The following is a 22249-nucleotide window of genomic DNA, read 5'->3' on the forward strand; positions in this document are numbered from 1 at the left end:
CACAAGGAGTCGAACCCCCGAGTCACCAGGCGGTTCTTGGACCGGCAGCCCTATAAGTTTACCGTTACTTATCGCTGGGGTCCCCTTCAAGCCAATGCTGATGCCATCTCCCGGGTTCACGACCTCTCGGTTCGGTCCGCCCTACCCGATGGGTCTGGGCTGAGGGGGGGGTCATGTCACGCACATGTGATTAGGGAGCCGCGGAATGACTCAAAACGTGACGCAAAATTATATGTCAGACGGGAATGGCGGGGTACTAACCTCTCTCTCTTTATCTCTGCAGAAAGAAGGACACACCGCCGCCATGAATCCACCTGAACACATGAAAACAATACTACACTTCCGCCTTCCCTCTGTCTCTCCCCGATGACGTCAACAATCCCAGCATCCATCACGGTTCCTTCCCAGCAGTCCGTTCACCTACTTCCGGTCCCTCCATATAAATGTTCCCCTCTCTGGCGCTGTATATTGAATGCCAGTTTTGAACTCGTTTTGTACAAAACTAATCTTTCTTTACAGTATACGGGGCCGGAAACCCCAAACCTTTATGTGCGTGGACTCATTCTTTTACAATGTGTACAAAAATATCTTCTATATGTAAGTATTTATAGCTTTCAATGCCATGCTCATACATGAAGATGTAGTTTAGATATGTCAATGTAAAAGTAAAGGCACAATTTGGTTTTAAAGAAGAAATTGACATTAGTGACTCCTAAAATGATGCCTGAATTGGGATAAAAATCATAATGACTTCTGAACAAATACATATTTGCTATATTTACAATTTTCTTTAGATGTTTACCACACTGGAAAACACATATGAAAAAAAACTTTCTATTGTAAACATGAAGAACTATGTAATTCCTTTTTTCAACTTTTTACCTAGTAAGAATAAAGTCCAGTTGTGCTAAGTCTTACTCCCTCTTTGATCTCTGAAGCAGTCAATTTGTCAAAGAAGCCATTTATACTTAAAAATAAATGATTGTGATCTCATCCATTACTTGAGGCAACCTCTCCTCTAACAGTAGTGCTTTAAGTCAGTCATTAAATTTTCTTTTTTTTTTAATTTTCTGTGTTTAGCACTCCTTTTTAAGCCTTCTTACAGTTAACAGCCTAATATGTCTAAAAAGTCAAGCTTCTAAAGAAATAGTGAAAGAACTGAAATGAAAAAATGATGGTGCAGTACAATTTGACAGATGAAGGCTAAGATCTGTCTAGAGAAAAGAAATCCAACAGGCATCACATAATAGGAGTGTAGCCAGGAATTATTTTTTTGGGTTAGAAAGCATATAAATAATAATTTTGTCTTTAATTAATCATTTTCAATTGTCAAAACATATTTTAAGGGAAGGAGGCGGGTTGAAACCTAAACTCCATTCCCCTGGCTATGCCTAGGTCCTGCATCCTGTCTGACTTACAGTCCAATGTGCATCAACGCAGAGGCCAAGAAAATCAGACTAGTAGTGAGGATTCTTCACAGAAATCCAGGGTCTCATTCTGAACATTGTGTGAAAGAATATGCTGTACAGAAAATATTATAAGGCTTGTATTATTAAATTGACTGAAAAGGGTTGTGAACAGTCTGCCCCTTATAGGCAGGCAACTTTGCTATGACATTAGCCTGTGGCAACTACGTCCTAACAGCAGGCAAGTTTCTTTGCAGTACTGCCAAAAATTCAGAAAGGGAAAGGAGAGATGATGGCAAGTCATTGTATCTTAAAATTGGAGGTTTGAACCCACATTAGCACTCAAAGGGTCACACCTTCTGGGAACAATTAAATAATGTGTTTTGTGAAAATTCAGCCTAAAGCAGAATATCCAGCAAATCAGACTGATAAGCATTAAGAGTGCACCATAGAAATTTCTCAAAGTCCTGATTTACCCTTTTTCATAATCCATTACACTCTGGATGATAACCAGACATTAATTGAATAATAATAATAATAACAATAATAATAATAATAATAATAATAATAATAATAATAATAATAATACATTTTATTTATATACTTCCTTTCCCATGCTCAAGGCGCTTTACTACTCACTCCCTAACAAAATCCTTTCAAGAATACTGAAATAAATTGAGGCCCTTGATCCGAAAGAAAGGCCTACAGCAGTCCATGAAAACAAAAATAATGCTGAATAAAGATCTCGACCAAAGATTTAACCATGGGTAAAGATTTCACAAGAATAAAGTGTGCTGATCTGAAAAAAATGGTGAACGATAAACAGAATGACTGTATGATCCTTAGACTGAAGAAGATCAGTAACAAAATCAACAGAAATATCTTTTTAACAGCATGTAAGAGAGTCAATGAGATGTAATAGCCTCCATCTAACACCAGATTAGACACTGGCCCAGTTGCATACAAACATCCATTTAAATATTAGACATCAATACGAGTAGAAAAGATATTAAATTGGACAAGTTTTTCATCTTAATCAGAGTAAGAAAATTTGAATAGTAGAAATTCTGATTCACAGAATAATCCCCTTTGTGGCCACTAAGACAAAATGACTGAATTTCCTTAAGCTGCACTAATTTGGGGAGTTCATAAGAAATCTAATGATTTACTTCATGAGGTACAAAATAAGCAAGAATATTTGTGTCATATATTTAACTATTAAAATATGTGTTTCAGTTTAAATTTTTAAAATCTACATGTTCTTGATTGCAATAGAAGTTTGTTATTTTTCACCCTCTGATAGAAGTCCATAGAGGGCTAGATCCCTAGGAAATGATCAAAAACAAAACTAACTCCATATTTGTAATCACTGACCTTGAAAGAGTTTAAAACGATACCCCACATGCTTAGGTTTGAAAATTGTCATTTTTAACTTTCTGGAAGTTATATACTATAATATACTATAATCATGATCAGCAACCTGGAAATAGCATAAAATGACACTCTGCATGCCTATATTACACAACTCTTATAAACACAAGATCAAATCATGAAAGGTGCAGTATTATTGCAGTGAGGAAACTAAACAAAATTGAAGTAATTCTTGTTAATAAACTCAATGTGGACTGATAAAAAACAAATAGATGTAATATTTGCTTTAATTGCAAATATATATTTGCATAAGCCTATAAAGGCAGGAGATTTTAATAGTGTATTAAACTCCTATTTAGATACAGTCGATCTCCAACGACTATCACAGTAACCTCTAAAGTAATTCACCTTTAATAATTTCACATTATTTATTAAAAATCATAATCTTTTACTAGACAGTTTTAGGAGGTGGTGGACTGCCTTTTTAATTTTTGTGCATTGCTTTTTAGCACAAGGAAATCACTACACCTTTAAATATGGATTTTGAGTTTGTAGGTATTTTTACATATTATTTAAATTTTTTTCTCCTTCTTTGAAAGCTGACTTTTCTGTAAGTTGAATTGGTTTATTGCATTGTGTATTGATTGATTTTATACTTGTAAAAATGTTCCTATTCTCAGGTGATACTGGATAAACTTTACTGTATTATAAATTTACAGCACCATAGGGCACATTGCAAAACTGAACATGTCATTGTCTGCTACACCAAATAAACAATTAAATGAAGATAGCAGAATGTTTCCAAAATAACCACAAGTGGGATAATGATTTAATACTAACATCAAATTAATACAAATTACCTCAGGTTGATTCATGCTAATCATGCTATACTGTTGACATAAGGACAGTTAAATACAAAAAGATTTTTACCTTCATTGACAAAAAAAAATCAAACGCTTTTTTAAAATTACATTGTTTTATTGGTTAAAGGAATGCTCTACCCAAAAATGTTACTTATCCCATGTCTTTTGAGGTGGTGATCAAGAAAAAAATTTTATCTCATATTTTCATGGAAAACGAAGATAAAAATGTTTATGCCAACAATAAGAAAAGCATCCATGGGAGAAAAAAATATCACGTTACTCTTGCCACATAATCCACACCTATTTGTTCACACTGTGCAAAAATCATCCATTTTTGTTAAAATATTATTAAAATGCTTCAGTTTCCCTGTGTCAAATTATTGTATACCATGATTGTAAAAATACAATTTTGACTCAAAAAATGGTGAACTAATCCTTTAACGCTTTTATTCTCATCACAATTACTTTGTTTCATAGTTTCATATGTTTTGATAACCATTATATAATTTGCACATACTTTAATAAATTATATCCACCATGTCTTATAGTAAGGTTTTTTTTCTCAGATTTTTGTAATGCATTGACAGTTTCTAAATGTATTGATTTTGGAAACCTAATTACCTTTCCAAGTTCACAAGGGAAGTGAATATCCACGTGTTATATGTCAATTCAGGTCATAGGCCTTAACTATAACATGTTTTATTTTAATGCTTGCTGTTTGCTGGGTTTTCCTGTGCCATAGTTATACAAACAAACAAAAAGTACAAAAAGAAAAAACAAAAGAGATACAATTACCTGAGATCCATAGGTTTGTAATCCTCAGCTATCAACATTTCAAGAATGAGCCTGAGTGATTCTTCACCCATTGGACCAGATACTTCAATGTCAATAGGTTTACATTTGGGGATTATTAATTCACATATGCACATCAGAGTTGATTCATCAATGTGAGAGACTGAAAGCCTGTAAAAGCAACAATTGGGAGAAATTAATTGTGAGGTTAGCCTTTATACACTAATACTTAACATGTATCTTTTTGAGACACCTACTAAGATAAGAATTTTCAGAGGACATTGGAAAGTACTGATGTCTATGAAATATTACATTAAATAGGTCTCAGCATACTGAAACCCTATTAATTGTATTAAAAGGGTTAGAAAATGGATGAAAAAATAATGTTTAACTCAAAAAACATTATTTGGACAGGTGACTTACCTGTGCAAACACTTTTCTTCTTGTAAAAGTTTTTCTTCATATCTGTTAAAGACAAATAAGGCTGAAAAACAGCCATACAAAAGATTCTAACAGAAATAATCCTCACAGTGTACATTATGACAATAAAGTTAAGTAAATCTAGCCAATAAAGGCAGTAAAAAACAGAGAGCATATGCCACCACAGACAGCATAATTTTGTAGTGTTTAATGCCACTGCCTCATAGTTTCATAGACCTAGGTTTGATTACTGCCCCAGTTACTATGTATGTATGTATGTATGTACTGTATGTATGTTCTTCCACAGATCATGTACAGTAGTTATTCTCCATGAACTACAAGATCCTCCCTTAAGAATATAGTATGCTTCTTAAGTTAATGGGCCACTCAAAAAACTAGGCAAGTGTGAATGTTCTGAAATGCTACAGCTACTTTAGTGTTAGACTCACTATATATATTAACATTAGTTTAAATAAACAGAACATCTGGAAAAGCTGAATGAAAATTATAATGATGATTAAAATCTTAAAAAAACTGACTGGGAAGAGAGTATACCACAGCTTTACCTAACAAAAACTCAAGAGTGTTGACTAAAGAGCTTTTCTGTGAGCAATTTTGGAGAAATAAGAGCCACCAGAGAAAAGTAAACTGAAAATGTAAAAGGGGGCATTGGAAATACAGTGATCCCTCACTATATCGCGCTTCGCCTTTCGCGGCTTCACTCCATCGCGGATTTTATATGTAAGCATATTTAAATATATATCGCGGAATTTTTGCTGGTTTGCGGATTTCTGAGGACAATGGGTCTTTTAATTTCTGGTACATGCTTCCTCAGTTGGTTTGCCCAGTTGATTTCATACAAGGGATGCTATTGGCAGATGGCTCAGAAGCTGCCCAGCTTACTTTTCTTCTCTCTCTTGCGCTGACTTTCTCTGATCCTGACGTAGGGGGATTGAGCAGGGGGGCTGTTCGCACACCTAGACGATACGGACGCTCGTCTAAAAATGCTGAAAGATTATCTTCACGTTGCTATCTTTTGTGCAGCTGCTTCCTGAAACGACATGCTGCATGGTGCTTTGCATACTTAAAAGCTCGAAGGGCACATATTGATTTTTGCATGTTTGTTTTTCTCTGTCTCTCTCTATCTCTCTCTCTCTCTCTCTCTCCCTGCTCCTGATGGAGGGGGTGTGAGCTGCCGCCTTCAACAGCTTTGTGCCACGGTGCTTCGCATACTTAAAAGCCAAACAGCCCTATTGATTTGTTTGCCTTCTCTGTCTTTATGACAGTCTCTGCTCCTGACTCGCACTCCTTTGAAGAGGAAGATATGTTTGCATTCATTTAATTGTGAGACAGAACTGTCATCTCTGTCTTGTCATGGAGCACAGTTTAAACTTTTGAAAAAGAGACAAATGTTTGTTTGCAGTGTTTGAATAACGTTCCTGTCCCTCTACAACCTCCTGTGTTTCTGTGCAAATCTGTGACCCAAGCATGACAATATAAAAATAACCATATAAACATATGGTTTCTACTTCACGGATTTTCTTATTTCGCGGGTGGCTCTGGAACGCAACCCCCGCGATGGAGGAGGGATTACTGTACACTCTACCAGTGTATCAAAGAAAAGAAAGACAAGCAGAGCCATCAAGAACACAAAGTTCATTCTATCTTGAAAAAGTTATCTGAATATCAACCTTCTGCACACTTTTTGTGGTCTAGATTTAATTTTAAATGGATAAATTTGTCATTTTTGCATATTAATATTCACTTAATAATTAATAACCCAAATGTAACAAAGTGAAAATATATTCCCAAAAAGGTTTGAAAATTTATTAAAAATCAAAAACTGAAATCTCTCATTTATATAAGTATTCAGACCCTTTACTTAGTACTATGTAGAAGCCCCTTTGGCAGCAGACACAGCTTTTTAATCTTCTTGTGTGTATGTTTTGCGTTACTGTGGTTTTGAAAACACTACATTCATCCTTCACTCAACTCTGACCAGTCTCCCTGTCCCCTGCTCCCATAGCATCATGGGGATGGTATTAGGCAAGTGATGAACAGTGCCCTTTGCTTCGAATTCTCCCAAAGAGTTAAATTTTTGTCTCATTAGACCAGAATTTTTTTCTCATGCTCCTGGAGTCCTTTAAGTGCTATTTGTCAAACTCCAAGTGGGCTGCCATATGCCATTTACTCAGGGATGGCTTCTGTCTACCCACTCTACCATAAATGGCTGCTAGATGGAAGGCTGCAAAAATATTTCTTCTTCTAACAAGTTCTCCCACTTCAACAGAGGGCATCTGAAGCTTTTTTAGAGTGACTATTTGTTTCTTGGTCACTTCCCTGACTAAAGCCCTTCTGGCCCAGTTAGTCAGTTTGGCAAGACAGGTAATTGTATGAAGGGATGCTAGTAATGTGAGTAATTTCCTAAGTGATCATGAGAAAAGCAAACTAAAGAGGTGTGTTTTTAGTATTTTTTAATCAGGTTGATAAGACAGACATTTCTTCTGTTTCACAATTAGTGGGAACACTCAAAGCTTTGGAAATGGTTTTAAACATTTGACCTGCCTCACCACAACTTTATTATTGTCTACAGTGAGTTCCTTTGATCATGTCTTGGATTTTGCCCTGGCAATGCAATGTGAATTGTGGGAACTTGTATACACATGTGTGTGAGTTTCTAAACAATCTCCAATCAATTTAATTTGCCACAGGTGGACTCCAATCAAGTTCTAGACACATCGCAAAGACGATTCAAGGATACAAAATTCATCTGACCACAATTTGAAGTGTCAAAGCAAAGGGTCTTATATACTTCTATAAATAAGAGATTTCAGTTTTGGTTATTAATACATTTTCAGTCCTTTCTGAAAACATGTTTTCACTTTGTCATTATGGATTACTGAGTGTAGATTGATAGTCAGAAATGGCAAATATATCCATTTAATATTAAACCTGCAACAAATTAAAGTATGCAGAAAGTGAAGGGGTCTGAATACTTTGTGACTGAACTGTATACATATGTGGTGTGTGATGAGTTACAGTACATAGGTAAATATAGCATTTCTGAATACCAACCTTTTTAGTTTTTCATTTTCTTCATAATCTTCCTCAAATCCATTAAGCCAATAGTTTCTAAATATATATGAAATTAAAACATGCATTACAATACAATTAAAACACAATAGATGATAACACCAGCTACATAAGTGTACATAATATACTGTAAAACTGACACAGGATTAATTGTTTTCAAGAACATGAAATCATTTTAGGTATTGTGTGTGATACAGCAAACATAATAGATTGTAGTATCTGCCTCCATCCATTCTGCAGAAATGAATTCACATCAAAAGGGACAAATAACACAGACAGGTTATACAGTAAATACCCCCCATATTTCATGTGGTTTCAACATAAAGACAAGCAACTACCTATTACCATAATATATTCATCAAATTGCCTATTAATTGTTTATGAATGTAAAATGCTTGCTGATAAATTATTAATATTTCATTATTAATGTTGTATTTGATTGTATTTTATGAAAACAACCAGCTTCCTCCTCCCCTCAGTGTGAAGGGATATTAGTAATGTTAGTAATTTCCTAAGTGATTAAAAGCAAAGCAAATTAAGGATGTGCGCTTTTCTGAGTAAAAACAGTACAATATTCCAGATTTTTGGTGCTTACAAGCAGAATGCCACCTTGCCAGTTCTTTTATGCTTCACTCTCAGAACACTGGGCAAGTCAATGTTAAAGGATATAAGGTTACAATTAGGAATGTAGAAAGATAAACAGTCCAAAATATAAGAAGACACTAAATTGTTTAGAGAATTATATACAATTTAAAGTATTTTGCAATCAGTCCTTAACACTAGAATCCCTGAATCCTACAAAAAAAGTCGTAATCCTGGGCCACCTTAAATTCCTTCGAACCTTTCCATTAGCATCTTTTGTTTTGCAAATGTGTCAATCAGCGCAAGCATCAACCCCCTAACCCATATAATTTTGGAGAAATAAGACCACCTCTCAGATCACAGTAAAATATTATATTTGTTAATGTGATCCTTTAGCATTTCACAGAGGATTGTTAATTTAGGTTTTCTCCATGTACTTATGCTCACAGGATTTCCCTTTTAAATTTCCAAACTAGTTCTGTTTTCCAGGGAATTACAGCTTTTAACAGGCTTTTCAGTGGTTACAACACCAGCCACTGCCTTAAGGTTTGCATTAAAATTGTTGACCTTAGTATATGCATTTATGGCTGTATTAGAGTAGATACTAATTCTTATAATACTTATAATACCAGAAAAGGAAAAGGCATCTGTGGCATCAAAAAAATGGCTTTTAAAAATGTGCTTCTATTTAGTCCTGGTAAACACCATTGTTACACTAAAGAAAATGCAGCAATGATTGGATGTACCAATATCCATTATCTGACTCACATCAGGTCTAAACCCACACAAGATGAACAGATCTGTGTCCCAGTGTGTCGGATGGCCAGGGCCTTTGCACGGCAGGGACATCAATATGATGGAAGGATCAGGGGAGAAAGTAGGCTCAAGACATTATCTCCCTTGGGACGCTGGGAGTTCGCTGAAGTCCAGTTGGGTTCTGTGGATACCACCAGGGGAGCTGTGGAAATGGCAGAGCCGTTCGTGGCTGTAATGCAGCCACACCTGGATGTGCTGCCAGAAGGAGACACCAGGAGCACTTCCGGGTGCTGTATAAAGAGAGCCAGCTACCACTACTCCAGGAACCAGAGTCAGGAGGAGGTGGACAAAGCTTGCCAGAGGAGTAGTGGAGGCATGAGAGAGAGAGAAGAGAAAGAAGAAGAAGGAAAAGAAAAAGAAAGTGGTGTATTTATTTGTGATTTGAACTATGCTGTGCAGGTGGGAAACAGGGGAAGGCATTTCCCTCGGGAAAAAAGAAAAAGAAAAGTGTGTACTGAACTTGTGTCCACATCTGTCTGTGTCAGAGTGGGGAACTGGTGGGTCCCCTGGTGGCCACAACATTTTATGTTGCTCATGGATAGAAGTCTGCTGTAACCCATTATCTACATTGTTCCAAAGATGACTTTAGTGGCAAGGGTTCTCTCCTTGTTGGCTTAAAGGTGTAACACACTTCTTTAGCACTTTTGACTGGTGATATCGACTGTCATTTACACCAGTGTATAGCAGCACTGTCCAATGTCTCTGGTGTTAGGTTTCCTGAAAACTAACAATATTTTTCTTGTGTTGTCCATATCATTGATACCAGGGAAGAAAGATACAAACATCTAAAGATTAGAAATTGAAACAGTCAGGTTCTGGACAATGGAGTCACCAAAAATGTGAAAATCTTGAGAGGCTGCATAGATGGTATGAAAGCCGGATGGATTAGTACAGTTAAACTCCAGGGGGTTTTCTTCGCAGTGTCACCAGCTCAGAGAAACTGAGGAATTAGAAATGTTTAGGAGGAGGAGGTTAGGAGCACCCACTGATACAGCACGTTGCCGCAACCACCACATGACAAATCAACTCAGGACCCCAGGTTAGGACCTGAGTGCAGCCATGCAACGGGTGACACCTTAGCACCACACTGGTTCAGTTGGAATGGAACCAGTGTGAGGTTTTTTATGATGGCTGGAGTGCCAATTCTGCCACCAACCCCCAGGTTTTTCCCTGCAAGTTGGAGGGCCTACCTACAGGGCTGGGTGCAGATTAATGTCCAGGGGCCTCATGTATAAACGGTGCGTACGCACAGAAATGTTGCGTACGAACCTTTCCACACTCAAATCGCGATGTATAAAACCTAAACTTGGCATAAAGCCACGCACATTTCCACGGTAACTCATTCCTTGGCGTACGCAATTTATCCGCCCGGTTTTGCAGACTGGCGGCACCCAGTGTCAAAGCAGTGCTACTGTTCCTGTGTGATCTCCCTTTCTTTCTTAAATCCACATTCCTGGCGCGGCTTTATAAATACACTGAAATTAACTGCATATTGTTTATTAGTGTAATGCATCTGATTGTAATTAACCTGTAGCAATATAATGGTCCAGGGAATAGCCATAGTATTCCAAACACCATAACTGCTTTAGCGTTGTAACTCTCACTGCATCTTCTTTCAGCTGATCCCGTTAAGGGTTGCCACAGCAGATCATCTTTTTCCACATTACTCTCACTGCACCACTCGGAGTATTTATATCACTGTATCTGAGTGGGAAATCACAGCAGCAGCTGATTGGAAAGAGAATTATCGGTACACAGCATGAAGCAGATGCTGCCTGAGCCACAGCAAACGCTTTAGTCCCTGTACGGACTTCGCGGTTTAGAAACAGTTTCATCCCAAGAACTCTAAACGCACTAAATCAGTCCATCAAGTGCTCCTTGTAGAACTGTTTGTACTTATAAGTACAATTACCCCACTGTAAACTTGCACTACAGTTATAATATTGCACAACCTGCGCCACTTTATAAAGCGCGTATTTACATGTGATGACGGTATTCATTTCTAAGACGAAATGCAGCAAAACATGTTGATTATATTATACAGATAAAACTTTAACTTCATTTAAATAATCTGTACTGTTAATAATTAAACATGTGAGGACACGGTACCGCAGCGCTAGCTAGTTCAGTAATTGTTCCTGCCTTGCCCTGTATTCTTGCTGGTGCTGACGCGACACTGGAAAGATAGACGGATATAATAATTAAACACGTACTACTAAGATATTTCAATGTTCCTTAAAAGTTTTGAAGAATCGAAGTTCTAAGCTTACAGATGGCTTCACGTCTATTACATAGCTTATTGTGTGGCGATTCAGTTTTTGGAGAAAGAAAAGTAAGGACAGGAATTGGAGGTTAGTACGTTTGAAAGAGACAGTACTGCTGTGATAAATTATTTCATTGAAGGTTGCGCATGGCGCAGCAAGCCTCTTGCGTGAGACATGAACAAGCACTGCGCCACCGTGTTCCCATGTTTAATAACATGCTTTCATTCCTATCATCATGAAAAAGATATCACGTATACATCTCAGTATTTTAATTATTCAGAGAGCTGTAATATCACGAATGTAATGGATTATGTGTCCTGTCGGAGAAAGAGAAAGCCCGTTTAAAAAGCAGGTAGTGATTCATACACATAGAGCACATAGAAGATCAAATACAGAACAAAGCATTTAACATGCCACTTTAGTTACAATGGGATTTGAGAAACTACTAAATTAAATGATTTTAAGATGAAGTTTATGATGTTCTACTTTAATGGCAAAATAAACTACGTGATTAAAGTGGAAATTTCGAGATTAAAGTTGACATTTCGTGCTTTTTTCCCCACTGTGTGCCTTTTTTTTGTCAGTACCCTAATAAGCTTTCATATGACACTCAGATGGTGGGCTACGACTCGCTTTTTCACGGCAACTTTGATATGTGATTTCTTTTTTATTTCGGGCACTGTGCGACTTTGTGAAGTTGAGCCTTCGAGTTTCTCCGACACTCTGTCACTCGATCAGCTTCCTTTTGTTGATTATACCACTGTTTAAACCAACAAATAGTACGTTTTTCCTTTGCCTCCACTTGGTATTCGCTGAAATTCTTATATTTTCTCCCGTGCTTTTCCCATTGTCTTTTCACAGAAGGCTATTTATATTGATTTGCATATAAAAAGAGGCGTAATTCTGGGAGGAGTTGGGGCGGGACAGAAGGCGCGTGCACGTGCGTTACTTTTCACGCAAATCGGGATTTATGTAGTAGAAGAACGTGAAAGTATGCGTGCGCACAGATTCCTGCATCTGGATTTTTCTGTGTGTACGCACAATCCCGGTTTTGTGCTTACGCCATGTTATAGTGTGAGTTCTACGCACGGCGTTATACATGAGGCCCCAGAACCTCTGCAAATACATTTTTTCTTATTTTGGTTTAGTTTTGCTGCTTAATCTTTCTCCTCCTTCTTTCCATTTTGTTTTATATATTATTACTAGCTGAAGTACCCAGCATTGCCTGGGTAAATTTTCAGAATGAATTAGAAGGCAAAGGTTTATGTTTTTTAAATGGTGATCCTGCTGTTATTGCTAGCTGTTCCATTATCCACATGTGTTTGACTAAAGGGGAAAGAGAAGGAAGAGAGAGACAGAAGAAGATAGGGATGAGAGGTAAGGAAAAAGAGCCATTGAACATTGGTGGGCAAGCAAGCCAGAAAGGCTAGAATTCAAGAGGCATTTAAGGAGATCCAGAAATAGAGACACCTGTTCTCCATTTTCTAACACCCTCATATGTATTATACAGTATTTTATTTAATTGTCTTTTTTGACAGTTAATTTTCTTAAGGATTATTTTGCATTTGGAGATAGATTAACATCTAATAATCATAGTAATAATCACAGTGTATGCACCCAGTCACAACTAAAATGCAAACAAAATATAAATTATTTAGTATATGGCACTGGAATAAGTATTGAAATGCCATGCTTTGGAATTTTATGCATTAAAAACAGATTCTTTGCAGTAATACACTAAACAGAATATTTAAAAAATGCAAACTATATTTCAATACAGCATGCTGTAAAAAATACACTTACAATTTCCCCTGCTTCATTTTCTTCCTTTTTCAAGAAAATCAAAAATTTTAATGTCTAAATTTCGAGAAGTTCATAATCATCAAACACAACTTATAGTGGTGATGCATATGGGGTCATCGTCTTGAAGTAGGGCCAAACTGTTCCTGTAAAGGCTTGTTTTAGAGGGACCATGTAGTGGATGAAAATCTACTTTCAAAGTCAGAAGTGATCTACTTTATAATATGTTATGGAAGTTCCAAACTAGCAGAACTTCACCTCCAATTTTGAATGTTAGCAAAACGTAGCTTAATATCATGTTCTCAATTATTTATTTCTGTAGTTACTGCCAAAGACTTTTTCTTGTTGTGTTTTTCATTTATTACTTTCCCTTTTCAAAGCAACTTTATCTAATTTGGCTCATAGGATTTTAGTCATTATGTTTCATGTAAGTCATTTCCTAGCACATTGTTTTTTGCAAACAAGCTTTGATAAAACGTCTGCTAGTTGCATTGATTTCAACAAACAATATTTTCATTCCCTTTGCTTTATAAACAACTGAAAAGAAATAATTTATTTTAAAATAACTAATTCAGAATTTAAGTGTTTCTATATATTATTTCAGGACATCACAAAAGACTCCCCTTTCTAAAGTTTATTGTATACCATAGTGTACCACAACTTGCAGTTTAATTAAATCCAAGTTAATAAAGCTAGACAGAAGTGTCATAGATCAGCCTATATTAACCAGAAACTATACCATGCTATGGTTTAAATTGACAAGAAACTTTTTAGTAACTGTTATTTTTAAAGAGTTAAGGAAACATTCAAAATGTGCTAGTAGAAAAATGTGATTTTGAATAAAGTGGCTATACAATAAACATTAACATCTTATTGTACATAAGAAAGCATTAGTAGACAGAATGTGATACTACCTGAAAATCGAAAATATTTCTTTTAAGAACAGCACTGTAATCAGTAACTGCATTTCCTACCTTTCAGTAAAGTAGGTACCGGCTTCATGTTGCAAGGTAATCCTGTTTTCACCAGCGTGCCATAATCGCCATGAAACACATGTTGCTTTGCTGTCCAATGATATTAGGCTGCAGATAACTGCATTTAACTGGTCATTTAGAAATGTAGCCTCAATACTTAAATAACAGAAACAGAAGCCAGAATTAGAAGCAAACTATACATTTTGACTAATTTAATTATATGAATTATTAATTTACATTAGAAAGTTAGACAAAGACCCACATGAGGCTCATAGATGGGATTCTGTAACTCACCCCTTGATTTTCGATGTCTACTATATAATAATTCTGTCACTGCACCACTACTAGCATGGTAAAAAGAATATTACATTGCCTGCTCTTAATGATGCACGTGGGTGGAAGAAGTCCTCCTGAATTAGCAACTCTTAGCACAGTAAACAAACTCTCAACTACTCATACTTAATAATTATATAACAAACATAAACATTTTCTCAAAGAACTAAATAATATGCATCAAGCTTTGTTGAATGCAATTATTCAGAGGTCTTTGGAATTAAGACTTCAATGGCTTGAATACTAAGCAGAACAAACTCTCCAAATCTTTCTTTGTCTTCTTCCTGGGATATTTTAATAACATGACTCAGTTATTTCCTACTTCTGCTTTGAGTTTTAAATTACTACACAGGAAGATATAACCAGGATGGACAATCTTAAAATCTTGGGTTTTGTGCCAAACACTGCAGTTTCTTTAGTCACAGTGGTTACTTTAGTTCCTGCATCTCTCCAATTTTAAGCCTGAGTTCACAAGGTTCCAATATATTTATAACAAGTAGGCCGATGCTACTCATACATCTTTGGTGATAGATAGATAGATAGATAGATAGATAGATAGATAGATAGATAGATAGATAGATAGATAGATAGATAGATAGATAGATAGATAGATAGATAGATAGATAGATAGATAGATAGATAGATAGATAGATAGATAGATAGATAGATAGATAGATAGATAGATAGTCAAGGTTTTAGGATATTCTGACAAGCAAATTATCCTGTAAGAGGCCTGGAAGGCAAAATCCATCACTGATGAAGTCTTTAAGATCCTTTTCTTTCCCACTTATACTCCCGACAGATTGTTTCACTTGTAGGTGACTTTCTTCATAAACTTTAATGACAAATTACTAGCCATCTACTCATCGTCAAACCACAGTACCAGGTCAAAGAAGCTTAATTCACTCTCACTTTGTTGCAGATAACCTTTTCCACATTTTACACAGTAGTAATAAAGATCATTTCCAAGCTGCAACTGCAGATATATTTTTATTTGATACTGAGCAGAGCCTATGACAGATAGAATTGACAAATTCTGTGGAAGATTCTGCAAGTGATGTGTTTTGGCAACCCTTTTATAAATATGATTAAAATATTATACTTGACTCCTAAAATATCAGTTCATTTAAATCCTGATGTATCTCACTCATTTTTCCATCAGTAGGGAAGGGAGATTAGATTGTTGCCATCTCTTTTGCTCTTTTAGCTAAAATATTACCTTACTTACTATATGTAGTCTCCACATATGAGACCTGGCTTAAATTCCTTTAGTGAATAATTTTCATTGATGCATTCATTTTTTCCAATGACCCAGCTTCTTTCAAAAATGTATACCATAAATTTGTTTATATGCTGTGTATATTGTGTTATATTCCTTTTCAAAAGAAATTAAAGTCTTAAACATTATTAGTAAATATGAAGAAAGATGGTTAAAAAAACAAAGTGTAATAATACATGAAAGTGTAATTATAAAATGTCATACATTTCTTCTTGAGCTAGTTGTTGGATACAAATGAAAACTTACACAATGGTGTTTTAATTCTGCACTGCAGAATTATGTGACTTACTAGACTGCTTGAACAGAATTTATATGTGTAGGGGATGAGTAAGTTTTTATTAATTGACCTCTTTTTGGTGAGAAGGTCTGAATATTGCTGTTTCACAGGAATCTGATTGATCCCAGTCACCCTAACTGCTGTATAAATTAAGTGATGGCATGATGGTACAATTCTAAGAACACAAATTAGATCAACAGATACAACAGTCTGCAAAGCATATACAAACATCAATTGTAAAATGCAAAATCTGCCACTTAAGTCATTCACTGTTTTTTGGAAAAATAAGACTCTTTTGAAATTACTTAACTGTAGTCTAGGCATAACGACTGATAGCTGCTACAGGAGACATCTGGCCTAATCTATAAACCCTCTTTGAAAACTGGATGGAAAACAGAACAATCCACCAATGTCACACTGGTAGTGGATACAATTCAAAGACATAAATAGGTAAAATTACCTTAGGGATTTCAGCATTAAATTTTCATTTTTCAGCTTTTTCCTCAAATATGTTATTGTCCTCTCACCAAGCTCACCAGAAATACTGATGGATGTTGGTTTATATTTTGTAATTGTGTTCTTCAAAAACTGCTCCACAAGTGACTCACAGATACAAGACAGTGAAATACTGTGAGAGAAAGAAAATCTGACTGAATTGAAAGTAGACTGTGAAGAACATTTATCTTAGCCTTCATAGCCTACACTTGTAAAATTACAGTTTATTCTTTTTAGTTTTTAAAGTCCAGTGTAAACCATAGTTCTTAACACTTGAAAAACACCTAAATGCCCATGATATTTAGTCACTGCTGCTGCCATTTGTTATGTATGGCTAATATTTTTCTTATAATCATTGTTGAACAAAATGTTAGTTAAAGTATCCCAGTCAGGACTTATACATTATGTACTACAAGAAATGTATTATTCATACATATGCTCATTGGTTACATTAGCATAATATAAAGTTAAGATGACATAATCATATTTAACTTATGTTCATATCAAATCTCAGTTCACGATACTAATTTTAAATATAATTTGTTAAAATGAAACACAACATGCAATCAAACAAACAAACAAAAAAACAGCATTTAATATGTACAGATATGAGACATGGACTCATTTAAGTGTGAAATGTGTCACCTAAGGATTCTGGCTCATATTAAACAAAGTGTGTTTAATAATTATAACAATTAGCTTTTAGTGAATCTCTACTCTAAAAACCTCTTCCAACCCACAGCACCCAGGTGCTTGTTTGGACTGAAATCTGTACACTGAACCTGAATTAACTATTCAAGCAACAATTCCAGCATGTCCTAGTATTGTGACATGGAGCGCTTTTCTAATGGAAAATTCCTCTCATTAATGGGTACACTGTTGTCATAAACAGATCCGCATAATCTGTAAGATATCCTTTGGCACTCATATGTTGCTCTGCATACTCCAAGGGATCCAACATGTACCATAATACACACTTCAAAAACCAGTTTTCTTTGCTGACACACACACACGAGGATAGACAAAATGGATACTACAATACTGAACCAGCAGGAATTGAGATTCATCATACCAGCCAAGGATTTTTACAAACCTTTAATGTCCTTGAAAGTACAATTAATTTTGCAGGTTGGTTCACTGCAATTTAATTTTATTATACTGACTGACAGAACCAAAACAGAGTTGACTTGCTGGTTGACATTCATGGCAAAATATTATATGAGTTGTGCATTCCAATATTCCCTGCTTTTAGTTGATTGCTGTCAATGTTCTTCAATGCACAAATACTTCTAGAGCTACAACCCCAAACTCAGAAAAAGTATGGACGGTATGGGAAAACACAGATAAAAACAGAAAAGAGTGACTAGAAAATAATAGTATAATGGTTTTTAACTTGAAATGACATAATAACCCAAGACTCGATGTTACAAATAGTAACTTTTATTACTTTTTTTTTTTTTTAATAAAATGAACATTGTCTCACCTGTGTGCATTGGGGACAGCTGCTTAAAGGCTCTAGTGGTGGTAACTCCTCACCGATCCACAGGGTAACACTATATACTAATGCCTCTTCTCTTCATCTCTCTGCAGACCTGGGGCCTCATGTATAACGCCGTGCAAAGAATTCACACTAAAACATCACGTATGGGCAAAACTGGGAATGTGTGTACGCACAAAAATAATCCGGATGCATAGAACTGTGCGCACGCCAAGTTCTACACATTTCCCCTTTATAAATCCCAGTGAATGTGAAATGTAATGCATGTGCAGGCGCCTACAGCCCCATCTTGATTCCTCCCAGAATTTTGCATATTTGAATATGCAAATCAATATAAATAGCCCCTTTCACTCAGTGTTTTGTTAAAAGACAAAAGTAAATGAATGTCAATTTCAGTGAATGTGAAGTGGAGGTATGGAAAAAAGTACTATTTGTTGGCTTAAACAGTGGTGTAAGCAACAAAAGGAAGTTGACCAAGTGATACAGAGTGGCAGAGACACTTGAAAGTTCAAGTTCAGAAAGTCACACAGTGCCCTAAATAAAAAAGTCATATACCAAAGTCGACGTGAAAAGGCAAGTCACAGCCCCACTGTCTGTTTATGGTGTTGCAGACAATATTACAAACTTTGACACGAATCCATGCCGTGACTGACTGCACACATACCTCTGCCTCAGAAACTACTGGGCAGCCATCTGTCTGTGTACTGACGGACACTGTTCTGGAGTTCCAAAATGTAATAGTGGATGCTGTAAGAGATGTGGCCAATGAACTAAGGAATATAAGGGTTGTACTATGTGATATTGACAACACATTAAATGAATTGGTTAAAAAATAAATGCTGCATCTGACTACCTGTTTTTACATTCTGCTAATTACATTCAAACAAAGTTGTAATACTGTCCAATCTGACTGATCATTTGGTGGGTCAGGGTCAGGTTCACATTACTGCATCTCTTCAGGTATGGGCAAGCCACAATTTTGTTCCACATTATGCAGCATGCTACATGCTTGCACAATGCAACACACTTTCTGTGGATTATAGAGCAGCACATTAATAGAGAGGAAATGCTTTCCATTTACATAAGGAAATTCATTCTCTGAAGGTGCCTTTGTAGTGTAGCGTTCCCACTGAGGGCTACAACGGATCGATTATCTGCTCTTAAATTGCTCTTTGAGGTGACTCGTTATGCTTAAAAGGACTGCTTGTCTTTTTGTCAAATTAGTTGGAAAAGGCAACTGCGACTGTGCAGGGTTGCCATTTTTATTGGCGCTTCTGCTATAGATGATGCAATGCCAGCTCATTCTTTTGGTGATTCACTGATATACTGTAACTTGTCTGGCACCATTACAATAGCAATGTGTGTGCAGTTGACTGCTCCGATTACATTTGGAAAACTGGACATTGCTGCGAATTGTGTTTTGAACTGTTTATCAGTTCAAAGACAATGTAAAGAAATCTAATCTATGTGGATGAAAAGTGGATAATACCATCCTATGCAGCTGACATAGCGTGACTCAGTGATGATTGTGAAATACCTGATCGTCAGCAAGTCCACGTTGAAAAGCTCCTATGGCTAAAAACCTGAGGGTGGACAGAACCTGCACAGGAGCAGGTAGAACGCAACTCCTCAAAGTCTGCCTTTGTAAACCCAACGCCAGTTCAGCACACAGATCCAAGAGGATACTTCTTGGAAATTGAAATCAGCTTAGAAACCAGTCATTATCATCTATAAATATGCACTCTCTTCTAATTCTTCCAATTGTGATGTCTTCTAACAACGCTAAAGCAGCTATGGTAGATGGAATAGTTTGTCCATTCCATGCACCATTATATTATTACAGAATGATTACAATCAAGAGAATTAAATTTGTAAATGATATGTAATTAATTTCGTTATATCTGATAAATCCTGAGTCATTGATGTGAATCTAAAAAAAAGTTAGACCACACAGAAACAGTAGCACCACTTTGACACTGGGTGATGCCAGTTTGCAAAACCGAGCAGACACTTGTGTACATACACACATTGTGAGGCTGCTGTGAAAATGTGCATGGCTTTACACCAAATTTAGTTTTTATACATCTCAAAGTGTGTGTGGAAATAGGCGTATGCAACACTTTTAAGCGTCCACACCGTTTATACATGAGACCCCAGGTGAATGACAACCTTACCACCTCTGACATCACTTCCGGTGTCCATCCACCTGGACCCATCACTTCCTCCCTAGCCTGTATTTAAATGAAAGTATCGCCATCTTGGGCAGTCTAATCTCAGACTCACATCTACAGGGACATTTTTTTTGGCTGAAAAGCATTTATTTAAATGTTTAGGTACTGAAGATACCAATTTATTCAGTGTAATTTTGTCCCATGATTCTTTCAAATGAGTCTTAAGGTATGCAACAGTATGCGTCTTCATTTCTGCATGTTGCATTTCAAAATGTGTCACATTCAGTATTCCCAATTGAGGATTGGTCAGGACTGCAGGCAGGCCAGTCAAGAACCTGCACCCTCTTCCTATGCAGTTATGCCTTTGTAATGCATGCAGAATGAACGTCTGCTTTGTCTTGCTGAAATATGCATGGGCATGTATGAAAGAGATATTGTCTTGCAGGCAGTATATGTGGTTCCAAAATCTATATGTACTTTTTGTCATTAATGATGTCTTCACAGAAGTACAAGTTACCCTTCCCAAGGGCACTTACACAACCCCATGCCATCAAAGATGCTGGCTTCTGAACTTGTAGCTGGAAAAACACTGGACAGTCCTGTTTTTATTTGGTCCAGACGACACAATCTTCATTTCTTAGAAAAAAGACCCAAAATATTGATTTGTCTGACCACTATATATGTTTTGGTTTCATTATGGTTGATCCAGATGCTTCCAAGCCCAGTGAAACTGACAGCACTTCTGGATACTGTTAACATATGGCATCCTTTTTATAATAATTATACTAATAATACATGTATACAGTGCCTTTCCCATACTTAGGGTGCTTTTTGCACATTACAGTTGAAACTGGCATTTGTGAATGTAACTGCATTTTGTGTTACCTGATAAAGTTTTACTAAAGTACTGCTGAGACGATGTGATTATATCACTTATTGTAACTGGAAGAATAGATGTAGATTTACGAAAAAAATGAAGTTGACTAGACTAAACTTTAAATATCTTGACTTGATACTATTTGTGATGGATTACAAGTCAAAGTGAATTTTGATATACTGTAACTGCTTTCTGAATATATTTGCATCTTCCATATCATCCATAACTTTTTCCAATTGGGAGTTATATTAATTGAAGCCTCCATTGGCCTTTTTTAGCAACAAAATGTTCCTGACTGCAGAGCAGGTGTTGGCTCAGCATTTTGGGAGGTGATATTCTTCAGTTTTAACAGCTTCTTTATATATTTTATATTATTCACTCATTATTGCTGTTATTTTTATAGATGTGTAATTTAGGCAACAGAAGTGCCGCCTTAATACTGTGAAGAGTGAATTGTTATTTTTTGTATGAAAGGAAATTGCATGACAAGAATTTATATTTAAAGACCTGCAAAATGATATGGCTGAAAAATCTAGGGAAGTAACTTTATAGAAAGTTCTTATCCCTTAAATTAAACACTTTAATAAAATAGCAAAGTAAATTTATTCAATTTCTGTACATTAAATGTTAAATTCAACATTTCTAACAGCTCAGAAAAAAAGTATCAAACCTTGAATCATTCTCGTGGCTCCCTGCTTCAAAAGATAGATTGAACACATTTTCACTTTTTTCAACACTTAGCTTTATCCATTGGTATGTTTGAGAGTTAAGTGTTCCACAAATTAATTTCAACGTGCTTTCAGTAATTTTGTCCGCATTCAGCCTGTGATGAAGAAAAATGTTTTCAGGAATATTAATGACTTAAGTAACACAATGTAAGAAAATACATTTTAAGGACAGCTTTTAAGTAATTCTCCACATAATTAAACACTTAGGAA

The 22249-nt window shown here is 36.0% G+C and overlaps 1 protein-coding gene across 3 annotated transcripts in view; it reads right to left on the reverse strand.

The window, feature by feature from the left end:
* The window catches only part of LOC114651554 (uncharacterized), a 157683-nt gene that overhangs the window by 120612 nt on the left and 14822 nt on the right, over positions 1 to 22249 (reverse strand). For all 3 annotated transcript variants that reach the window (XM_028801356.2, XM_051927391.1, XM_051927390.1), the window contains exons 5-10: positions 21982 to 22134; positions 16731 to 16898; positions 14382 to 14537; positions 7928 to 7984; positions 4856 to 4897; positions 4436 to 4603 (exon numbers count right to left, since the gene is read on the reverse strand). In XM_028801356.2, the coding sequence (XP_028657189.2) occupies positions 4436 to 4603; positions 4856 to 4897; positions 7928 to 7984; positions 14382 to 14537; positions 16731 to 16898; positions 21982 to 22134 (744 nt within the window). The remainder of the gene's footprint in view (positions 1 to 4435; positions 4604 to 4855; positions 4898 to 7927; positions 7985 to 14381; positions 14538 to 16730; positions 16899 to 21981; positions 22135 to 22249) is intronic.

Source organism: Erpetoichthys calabaricus, chromosome 5 (assembly GCF_900747795.2).
Source record: "Erpetoichthys calabaricus chromosome 5, fErpCal1.3, whole genome shotgun sequence".
Taxonomy (NCBI): domain Eukaryota; kingdom Metazoa; phylum Chordata; class Cladistia; order Polypteriformes; family Polypteridae; genus Erpetoichthys; species Erpetoichthys calabaricus.